General features: G+C 37.1%; 1 protein-coding gene across 3 annotated transcripts in view; it reads left to right on the forward strand.

The window, feature by feature from the left end:
• SLCO1B3 (solute carrier organic anion transporter family member 1B3) overlaps window positions 1–11,198 on the forward strand; it is a 207,528-nt gene extending 196,330 nt beyond the window's left edge. For all 3 annotated transcript variants that reach the window (XM_078450054.2, XM_078450053.2, XM_078450055.2), the window contains 2 exons: window positions 331–448; window positions 10,922–11,198. In XM_078450054.2, coding sequence (XP_078306180.2) covers window positions 331–448; window positions 10,922–11,129 — 326 coding nt within the window. In that variant the 3' untranslated portion in view covers window positions 11,130–11,198. The remainder of the gene's footprint in view (window positions 1–330; window positions 449–10,921) is intronic.
• The last annotated feature ends 788 nt before the right edge of the window (window positions 11,199–11,986 follow it).

Consider the following 11,986-nt stretch of genomic DNA (forward strand, 5'->3'; position numbering starts at 1 on the left):
CATGTTTTACTCACAACATTCTCCTTTTCACCAGTCAGGCTTAAGTTACTTGGGAATCATAAGAACAGAGTGTACATGCGTTTAATGTTCCATCTTCTCTTCCCTATGTGTGGCGGGTGAGGTAGATAACAGATATATGCTATTATATATGATTTGAGCCTTTGAGATTCCTAACAGTCTCAATTATTGAGTAAATTTAGGTCAAAACAATGGAAGAGTGCTTTAAAATTTTTAACTTTTACTTAATCTAAAATGTATCAGTGTGGAATATCACATAGTTATGTTTGAAACATGTTCCTTGAATTGACCTTTTCTCATCTCATGTTGCAGGAGGAATTCCAGCTCCTATATATTTTGGGGCTCTGATTGATAAGGCATGTATGAAGTGGTCTACCAGCAGCTGTGGGAAACGAGGGTTTTGCAGGTTGTATAACTCCAGATTATATGGGTAAGATGTCATAAATATATTTCTTGAATTGATTTTTTCCTTTGACTATATTAATGCCTAAAAGATGACATGTCATTTTCGGTATAATAATGATTATAAACACCATTTAATGAACTTTGTATTCATGTTGTATCAGGCAGCATGGTATCTCATTTTAATACTCTTAGCAACTGTAGGAAATGGATTTTTTTCCTTTTTCCTTAAATATGAAGAAATAAAGACTCAAAAAGAATAAGTAATTTGTTCAAAATCATACAGTAAATAACAATAAGATCTGGGATTTGTACTCAGGTTTTTGTTGTTGTTGTTGTTGTTTCTAAAATCTCTCCTAATACTAAAGAAAACTATTTTCAGTGACATTCTGGCTTCTCTAAGATGATATAAAATTATCAGCTGGAGCTCTGGTCATAGGTCTGGAAAAAAAAGGAAAAATGTTGTTTCTACAATCTTCTACTCATGGGGAAACAACTGGATGGTCATCTAGAAAAAAAATAGTTGCAATAGTACTTTAACCTTACATAAAAAATAAATGCACATTAATCAAACACATATATTTACAATATGAAACTACAAGTATTAGAAAAAAAACTCTGGTAGAAATACTTTTAATTATCTAGGAAGCAGGAATGTGTTGCTCAGTATGATCCTAGCCCCTAAAACCACAGTAGAAAAAACAAAACAAAACTCTGTGTCCCAAAACTGAAGCAAAGTTCAAAGACAAAAGGTAAATTGGAAAAAGAAGGTGTAACTTATAACCAGACACAAGGCAAATGTCCTGAATATATAAAGAGCTCCTAAAAAATAAAAAATAAACAGTTCCAAATGCTGGCAAAGATATGGAACAATGGGAAATCTTTTGCTTTGCTGGTGGAAATGCAAAATGGTACAGACACTTTAGAAGAGTCTGACAGTTTCTTTTAAAGCTAAACATAGGCTTGCTATATGGTCAAGTAATTGTGCTTCTAAGGTATTTACCCAAATAAGCTGAAAACTTACACTCATACAAAATCTGTATGCAAATATTTATGGCAGTTTCATTCATAATTGACAAAAAAAAAATGAAGCAACTAAGATGGTCTTCCATGGTAAATGGATAAACAAACTATGGCACATTCATGCAACAGAATACTATTCAACCATAAGAAGAAATGAGCTATTAAGCTACAGAAAGGCAAGGCAGAATCTTTTGCCCAGTGTGGAGCCCCACAGAGACTTGAACTCATCACCTTGAGATCAAGACCTGAACTGAAATCAAGAGTCAGACGCTTAACTAACTGAGCCACCCAGGTACCCTGAGACAGGAAGAATCTTTTTTTTTTTGATGGAAAAGATTTTTATTTTTATTTTCTTATGAATATATTTTCAAATTGGCTTACATACAACACCCAGCGCTCATCCCAACAAGTGCCCTCCTCAGTGCCCATCACCCATTTTCCCTCTCTCCCATCCCCCCATCCACCCTTAGTTTGTTCTCTGTATTTAATAGTCTCTTGTGGTTTGTCTCCCTTCCTCTCTGTATCTATTTTTCCCCCTTCCCCTTCCCCCATGGTCTTCTGTTCAGTTTCTCAAGATCTACATATGAGTGAAAGCATATAATATCTGTCCTTCTTTGACTTATTTCACTCAGCATAATACCTTCCAGTTCCATCCACGTTGCTGCAAATGGCACGATTTCATTCTTTCTCATTGCCAAGTAGTATTCCATCGAATATATAAACCACATCTTTATCCATTCATCAGTTGATGGACATTTAGGCTCTTTCCATAATTTGGCTATTGTTGAAAGTGCTTCTATAAACATTGGGGTACAAGTGCCCCTATGCATCAGCACTCTGTATCCCTTGGGTAAATTCCTAGTAGTGCTATTGCTGGGCCATAGGGTAGATCTATTTTTAATTTTTTGAAGAACCTCCACACTGGTTTCCAGAGAGGCTGCACCAGTTTGCATTCCCACCAACAGTGCAAGAGGGTTCCCGTTTCTCCACATCTTCTCCAGCATCTATAATCTCCTGATTTGTTCATTTTGGCCACTCTGACTGGCGTGAGGTGATATCTGAGTGTGGTTTTGATTTGTATTTCCCTGATGAGGAGTGACATTGAGCATCTTTTCATGTGTCTGTTGGCCATCTGGATATCTCCTTTGGAAAAGTGTCTATTCATGTCTTCTGCCCATTTCTTCACTGGATTTCTTGTTTTTTGGGTGTTAAGTTTGGTAAGTTCTTTATAGATTTTTGATACTAGCCCTTTACCCGATGTCATTTGCAAATATCTTTTCCCATTCTGTCGGTTGCCTTGTAGTTTTGTTGGTTGTTTCCTTTGCAGTGCAAAAGCTTCTTATCTTGATGAGGTCCCAATAGTTCATTTTTACTAGTAATTTAATTCCCTTGCCTTTGGAGATGTGTCAAGTAAGAAATTGCTGCAGCTGAGGTCAAAGAGGTTGTTCCCTGCTTTTTCCTCTAGGGTTTTAATGGTTTCCTGTCTCACATTCAGGTCTTTCATCCATTTTGAGTTTATTTTTGTGTATGGTGTAAGAAGGTGGTCTAGTTTCAATCTTCTGCATGTTGCTGTCCAGTTGTCCCAGCACCATTTGCTAAAGAGACTGTCTTTTTTCCATTGGATGCTCTTTCTTGCCTTGTAAAAGATTAGTTGGCCATACATTTTTTGGTCCAATTCTGGGTTCTCTATTCTATTCCATTGGTTTATGTGTCTGTTTTTGTACCAATACCATACTGTCTTGATTACACCTTTGTAGTAGAGGGTAAAGTCTGGGATTGTGATGCCTCCTGCTTTGGTCTTCTTCTTCAATATTACTTTGGGTATTCAGGGTCTTTTGTGGTTCCATAACAATTTTAGGATCATTTGTTCTAGGTTTGAGAAGAATGCTGGTGCAATTTTGACTGGCATTGCATTGAATGTATAGATTGCTTTGGGTACTATCGACATTTTAACAATGTTTGTTCTTCCAATCCATAAGCAGGAAATCTTTTTCCATTTCTTTGTGTCTTCTTCAAATTCCTTCATAAGCTTTCTATAGTTTTCCGCATACAGGTCTTTTATATCTTTGGTTAGGTTTATTCCTAGGTATTTTATGGTTTTTGGTGCAATTGTAAGTGGGATCAGTTTCTTTATTTCTCTTTCTGTTGCTTCATTATTGGTGTACAGAAATGCAACTGATTTCTGTACATTGATTTTGTACCCTGCAGCTTTGCTGAATTCATGTATCAGTTCTAGGAGTCTTTTGGTGAAGTCTTTTTGGGTTTTCCTATGTAGAGTATCATGTGGTCTGTGAAAAGTGAAAGTTTGACTTCTTCTTTGCTGATTTTGATGGATTTTATTTCATTTTGTTGTCTGATTGCTAATGCTAAGACTTCCAACACTATGTTAAACAACAGTGTTGAGAGTGGACATCCCTGTCGTGTACCTGATCTCAGGGGGGAAGCTCTCAGTTTTTCCCCATTGAGGATGATATTAGCTGAGGGCTTTTCATATATGGCTTTTATGATGTTTAAGTATGTTCCTTCTATCCCAACTTTTTTAGGGTTTTTATTAAGAAACCATGCTGTATTTTGTCAAATGCATTTTCTGCATCTATTGACAGGATCGTATGGTTCTTATCATTTCTTTTATTAATGTGATATATCACATTGATTGATTTGTGAATATTGAACCAGCCCTGCAGCCCTGGAAAGAATCCCACTTGATCATGGTGAATAATATTTTTTATATGCTGTTGAATTCAGTTTGATAGTATCTTGTTGGGAATTTTTGCATCTATGTTCATCGGGGTATTGGCCTGTAGTTCTCCTTTTTTGTGGGGTCTCTGTCTGGTTTAGGCATTAAGGTAACAGTGGCTTCATATAATGAGTCCGGAAGTTTTCTTTCTATTTCCATTTTCTGGAACAGCTTGAGAAGGATAGGTATTAACTCTGTTTTAAATATCTGGTAGAATTCCCCAGGGAATCCATCTGGTCCAGGACTCTTATTTTCTGGGAGATTTTTGATAACTGATTCAATTGCTTCACTAGTTATGGGTCTGTTCAAATTTTATGTTTCTTCCCATATGAGTTTTGGTAGTGTGTGGGTGTCTAGGAAATTGTCCATTTCTTCCAGGTTTTCCTATTTGTTGGCATATAGCTTTTCATAGTATTCTCTGATAATTCCTCATATTTCTGAGGGATTGGTTGTGATAAATCCATTTTCATTCATGATTTTATCTATTTGGGTCTTCTCTCTTTTCTTTTTAGAACTCTGGCAAGGGGTTTATCAATTTTGCTTATTTTTCTTTTTAAAAAATTTTTAAAATGTTTTTATATTTTTGAGACACAGAGACAGAGCATGAGCAGGAAGGGGCAGAGAGAGAGGGAGACATAGAATCCGAAGCAGGCTCCAGGCTCTGAGCTGTCAGCACAGAGACTGATGCAGGGCTTGAACTCATGGACTGGTAGATCATGACCTGAGCTGAAGTCGAATGCTTAACCAACTGAGCCACCCAGGTGCCCCGCTTATTTTTTTAAAAAAAAACAACTGTTTCATTGATCTGTTCTACAGTTTTTTGTTTTTTTTTTTTTGGATTCCGTATTGTTTATTTCTGCTCTGATCTTTATTATTTCTCTTTTTCTATTGGGTTTGGGGTTTCTTTGTTGTTCTGCTTCTAGTTCCTTTAGGTATGCTGTTAGATTTTGTATTTGGGATTTTTCTTGTTTCTTGAGATAGGCCTGGATTGCAATGTATTTTCCTCTTAGGACTGCCTTAGTTGCATCCCAAAGGGTTTGGATTGTTGTGTTTTCATTTTCATTTGTTTCCATATATTTTTAAATTTCTTCTTTAATTGCCTTGTTGACCCATTCATTCTTTAGTAGGATGTTGTTTAACCTCCATGCATTTGGAGGTTTTCCAAACTTTCTCCTGTGGTTAATTTCAAGTTTCGTAGCATTGTCATCTGAAAGTGTGCATGGTATGATCTCAATTATTTTATATTTACTGAGGGCTGTTTTGTGACCCACTATGTAATCTATCTTGGAAAATGTTCCATGTGCACTTGAGAAGAATGTATATTCTGCTGCTTTAGGATGAAAAGTTCTATATATATCCGTCAAGTCCATCTGGTCCAGTGTACTAGTCAGGGACATTGTTTATTCACTGATTCTCTGTAGAGATGATCTGCCCATTGTTGTAAATGGAATATTAAAGTCCCTGCAATTACCACATTCTTACCAATAAGGTTGCTTATGTTTGTGATTAATTGTTTTATATATTTGGGTGCTCCTGTATTCCGTGCATAAACATTTATAATTGTTAGCTCTTCTTGATGGATAGACCCTGTAATTATGATATAATGCCCTTCTTCCTCTCTTGTTAGAGTCTTTAGTTTAAAATCTATTTTTTTTTCAGATATAAGTATGACTATTCTAGCTTTCTTTTGACTTGCAATAGCATGATAGATGGTTCTTCATCCCCTCACTTTCAATATGAAGATGTCCTCAGGTCTAAAATGGGTCTCTTGTAGACAGTAATTAGATGGGTCTTTTTTTTATCCATTCTGATACCCTGTGTTTTTTGATTAGAGCATTTAGTCCATTTACATTCAGTGTTATTATTGAAAGATTGGGTTTAGAGTCATTGTGTTATCTGTAGGTTTCATGCTTATAGTGATGTCTCTGGTGCTTTACAGTCTTTACAACACTCACAGAGCCCCCCTTAAGATCTCTTGTAGGGCTGGTTTAGTGGTGATGAATTCCTTCAGGTTTGTTTGTTAGGGAAAACCTTTATCTGTCCTTCTATTCTGAATGACAGACTTGCTGAATAAAGGATTCTTGGCTGCATATTTTTCCTATTCAGCACATTGAAAATTTCCTGCCACTCCTTTCTGGCCTGCCAAGTTTCAGTAGATAGGTCTGCTACTACCCTTATGTGTCTATCCTTGTAGGTTAACGCCTGTTTATCCTTAGCTGCTTTCAGAATTCTTTCTTCATCTTTGTATTTTGCCAGTTTCACCATGATATGTCATGCAGAAGATCAATTCAAGTTATGTCTGAAGGTAGTTCTCTGTGCCTCCTGGATTTCAGTGTCTGTTTCCTTCCCCTGATTGGGGAAGTTCTCAGCTATGATTTGTTCAAGCACACCTTTGGCCCCTTTCTCTCTCTTCTTCTTCTGGAACTCCTATGATACATATATTGTTCCATTTCATTGAATCCCTTAGTTCTCTAATTCTCCCCTTGTGATCCAGAATTTTTTTATATCTCTTTTTCTCAGCTTCATCTTTTTCCATAATTTTATCTTCTATTTCACCAGTCTCCCCCTCTGCCTCTTCAATTCTTGCTGTCATCACCTCTAGTTTATTTTGCACCACATTTACAGCATTTTTAATTCATCATGACTATTTTTTAGTTCCTTGATCTCTGCAGCAATAGATTCTCTGCTGTCTTCTATGCTTTTTTCAAGTCCAGAGATTAATCTTATGACTGTTTTTCTAAATTATTATTCAGTTATACTGTTTACATCTGTTTTGAGCAATTCTTTAGCTGTCCTTTCTTCCTGGAATTTCTTTTGAGGAGAATTCTTCTGTTTCATCATTTTGGCTAGTTTTATGTCCCTTATGTGTTTTAAAAGCTTGTTATGTGTCTTGTGCCTCTGAGAACTACTATATTAAAGAGGGGTAATACACTGTCCAGGGCCTGGCCCTTCAGGAGGTGTTTTTTGGAGAGTGTACTTGCTGTCTTTTGTTGTGAGTTTGGTTACTTTATCTCCCTACTCATAGTGATGTTTTGAACTCTTCACTAGGTGTGCTTTGATTTGTTCCTTGAAGTATCCCCAGAAAGGAAAACAAACAAACAAAAAAACACACAGAAAACAAAAACACTCAAACACACGCATAAACAAAAAAACAAAAACAAAAAAACCAAACATGAGCTACAAGTAAATAAAAGGGTGGAGGAGGTACTGATGGAAGAGGCCTTATCCCATACAAAGAGAGAAATGACAGGGGAGGGGAAAAATAAAGAATAAAAATTGACCAGAAAAACTATATGGCTTAATCCAGAGAGAAAGAGTAAGAAAAATAAAGAAGGAGTAAAGGAAAAAGAAAAAGAAAATAAAGTTATCCATACAAAGAAACTGTAGGGCTTAATCCAGAGAGAGAGAAAGGAGAATAAAGAAAGAGATGTGGAACATGTATCAAGAGAATGGATTAAATATGTCTGTTTAAACAAGCCCACAACCAGAGTAACCAGCTAGAGGAGGGAAGAGATAAGAAGGAGAAAAGGAAAGAAGAATGTATCTATATAATAAGAATTGTCTGAGAATTAAATCAGGCAATGTGACAGCGCTGGTCTGGAGTAGGGGCCATCTGCTTCATCAGTATCAATCTCACTCCAGTAGATACACAGTTATCAGGTGCAGAGGGGCGTGGCATGGTGTGCACTGGCCTTGCCTCCACTGTGCCCCACCCCCCGGGTCTCCGTTGCTGAAGTCCCACCTTGTTGGTGATGAGGAGAAAATGGTGACACCCCAGTCTCTCCTCCATGGGCCAGGTGTCCCAAACCACTCTGTTTGAGCTGTCCTCACTGTGCTTCGGCTGCAAATGAGGCGGTTTGTCTTGCTCCGCCAACTCCAGTGTCCTGGTGCTTGGCTGGAATTCAAACTCCCACTCTGTGCGCCCAGTACTGGGGAAGCAGCACTCCATGCTGCCCAATAGGTGGTTCCTAACTGGTGGGCACAGGCCAGGCAGCTGACCCCAGTCCCAGTCCGGAGAAAGCCCCTCAGTTAGAGATTGCCTCTTTCTCTGTCCCAGTCTGTGATTTTTCTTGTCTAGATACAGACCTATGCTTCCCCAGCTGCTTCTTCTCTTCCCTTTGTCTCTCTGCAGAAGGGGATCCCTCCCCTCGGTTCATTTTGTCTCTTCCAGTTCACAGTCACACACCTATGACCCATCAGGTTGTCCTGGTGGGTCCCTGGAAGCCACAGTCTCTTTTCCTTCTGGACTATTGGAGTTCAAAGTCCTTTAGCTTCAACACTACTTTGTGAGACGAGGGACCTTTGGATCCCCCTACTTCTCCACAATGTTGGCCCCCCCTCCTAGGAAGAATCTTAAATGCACATTGCCAAGTGAAAGAAGGCAGTCTAAGAAAGCTACTACTTTCTGTCATGAAGTTTGCAATATTGCAACCAGCTGGAGATAACTAACCCTCTTTAGAACTCTTAACACTTTGAAGCTCACTCAAGGGCCTTATCACTTTCCTTTTGGTCAGTTGTGTTCATTGCCTAAAGTACTTTGAAAAGTACTGCCTAGACATTGTCTAAAGTGGAATTTTAAAAAAGCAGTGTGTTCCCCAGTGAAGAAACAGCAAAACCTAGTCACCTTATGATTTTTTTTGGATTTAATATTTGAGGTAACCAGATAATGTTCATTCATTTTATCTAGCATAAAAATAATGTAAACAATTCCTACTCCAAGAAGTAGAAATCTACATTATGATATCAATCCCTAACCTAAACCCAGTTTACTCAAGTTTTCTTAGCAACAGTTACATAACCAGAAACACATAGTAATTTTTCTCAGTAACAATAGAAATTCTGAAAAGTTTAACATTGTTGTAGAACTACTTGACATAACCCAAGGATGAGACAAATATATTTGAAGGTTTAAAATATTTCTTTTGTTATATGTGGGACACCACAACATTCTATTGTAATTTTAATAAATTTAAGCTTATATGGCTCAAAATTCTATAAATCCATTCAGCTTCAATTAAGCCTAATAATTGTTCAAATATTTTTTGTGTGTAAAGCTTGTCAATTAGTTAACAATGTCATGAGGCCAGTGAGTGTTTCCTAACCTACTAGGTCAGTGACAATCAGTCTTTCTTGTTCATTATAATCACCTGAGGAGCTTTAAAAACTGCAAATATCTGTGTCCCATCTTCAGAAATTTTTATTTAATTGTTCAGGGACTGTGGCATGGGCATGGGATTTAAAAAAATCTCCTGGTATAATTCTAATGTGCAACCAAAGCTGAGAATCATAAGAATCGACCATGTGTGCAAGATAATTTAATGTAGCTTTGTTAAAAACTTCCAGTAGGTGGGCTAGATTCCAAAATCTATAAAGAACTCACTAAACTCCACATCCAAAAAACAAATAATCCAGTGAAGAAATGGGCAGAAAACACGAATAGACACTTCTCTAAAGAAGATATCCAGATGGCCAACAGGCACATGAGAAGATGCGCCACGTCACTCCTCATCAGGGAAATACAAATCAAAACCATAATGAAATGTCACCTCATGCCAGTCAGGGTGGCTAAAATGAACAAATCAGGAAACTATAGATACTGGGGAGGATGTGGAGAAACAGGAACCCTCTTGCACTGTTGGTGGGAATGCAAACTGGTGCAGCTGCTCTGGAAACCAGTGCGGAGGTTCCTCAAAAAATTAAAAATAGACCTACCCTATGACCCAGCAATAGCACTGCTAGGAATTTACCCAAGGGATACAGGAGTGCTGATGCATAGGGGCACTTGTACCCCAATGTTTATAGCAGCACTCTCAACAATAGCCAAATTATGGAAAGAGCCTAAATGTCCATCAACTGATGAATGGATAAAGAAATTGTGGTTCATATACACAATGGAATACTACTTGGCAATGAGAAAGAATAAAATCTGACCATTTGTATCAACATGGATGGAACTGGAAAGTGTTATGCTAAGTGAAATAAGTCAGGCAGAGAAAGACAGATACCATATGTTTTCACTCTTATGTGGATCCTGAGAAATGTAACAGAAGACCATGGGGGAGGGGAAGGCAAAAAAAAAGAGAGAGGGAGAGAGCCAAACCATAAGAGTCTCTTAAAAACTGGGAATAAACTGAGGGTTGATGTGGGAGGGAGGGGAAAGTGGGTGATGGGTATTGAGGAGGGCACCTGTTGGGATGAGCACTGGCGTTGTATGGAAACCAATTTGACAACAAATTTCAAATAAATAAATAAATAAATAAAACTAAAACTAAACAAACAAACAAACAAAAAAAACCACTTCCACTAGGCCATACAGCATGGGCTGTGGACTGCATTTAGCCTATAAACTAAACTTTGGCTCCTGGTTCAATCTAAATGAATTCAATTTGATGATCTGTTAGTTAATTCATTTCCTTCATAGTCTCTTTCCATTACACATGAACTAATCCATCTTTGAGAAAGCTAAACATTCCAAGTATACCTTACTTTTATGGAAAGCATTTAGGTAGATCATTAATCATGCTTAGTTTCTGTGGCTTATATATTCCTTTTAAAATAATTTTAAAAACCCTCCTATGTATCAGTAAAAATAACCACTAGAATTGCTGACTGAATATTCTTATGTATAATTTCAAATCCCATTTCTTTTTCCTCTTGAGGTCTTCTGCATACTGGAGAACAACACTGTAAATTGTTTTAAATGACTGAAAATGGAAATTCAATTTTTTTCTCTTTTAACAGAAATACCTACTTGGGCTTGATTGTGAGCTTAAGATTTTCAGCACTTATTCTGCTTGTTGTATTAATTTTCACTATGAAGAAAATATATCAAGGAAAAAATACCAGGGCGTCAGAAAATGGAAGAAAAGATATGAATGAAGCAAACTTAGAATGCTTAAATAATGATGGATATTTTGTACCTTCTGCAGACAATGAAGCACATATGTAAGGGGAAGAAAAAAATATGTTGCTGTGTTTTACACTAACATTGTATTAAAGTAGTAGGATGTTATTTTGAGCAGTTCTTGGTCTTTTCACTGAGAGTCCTCACACTCTTCCCTTATGAAAGTACAGCAAATCACCTATGAATTTGTCATAATGAACCAGACTATATATAAAAAGGAATGAGAGTACTCTTTGTTCAGGGTATGACTATGCATTTTAGGTGAACATTAATGCAGATGATCCATACAAATTTATAGTGAGAGGTATGGTTAGTATGTAATAAAAAATTTTTGCCCAGGTAATTGTAACTCAATAAAACCAGTGACTAGAAAATAGAAGTAAAAAGGAAGGAGAAAAATAAATAACCTTAAAAAAAAGCCTAATACTTTTTTTTTTTAAACCAGTTTGGCCCATGTTACTCAAACATGAAGTTAATGTGATGGAGGCTTTATACTATGATGACATCTGTCATTCATGTATTAAGTCATGTATTTCACAGACCTCATTAATTTATAATTTGAAATTGCATTTGACCATGAACCCCTGATGTATCCTCTTCCAACTTGCCATTAAAATACTAGTGAAGAAGTAGACATAATTGAGAATTTGCAAGCTATGATTGTCAGACAGCATATTACAGAATGTGTTAAGTTTCTTTCAGGCCCATGGAAGTGGATTAAGAAAACTGACATTAACTTGAGAAACCAAAGCCCATTACAAGATGTATCTTCATTCCATTTGCTTCCTGGAAGACATGGAGTTTGTACCAGATAACTTACCAGCTGTTTCTCAATTACGTGTGTGTGTGTGTTTGTGTGTGTGTGTGTGTATGTGTGTCTGTGTGTGTTTGTTTTTGGTGCA

This window comes from Panthera onca, chromosome B4 (assembly GCF_046562875.1).
Source record: "Panthera onca isolate mPanOnc1 chromosome B4, mPanOnc1 haplotype 2, whole genome shotgun sequence".
In the NCBI taxonomy this organism is placed as follows: domain Eukaryota; kingdom Metazoa; phylum Chordata; class Mammalia; order Carnivora; family Felidae; genus Panthera; species Panthera onca.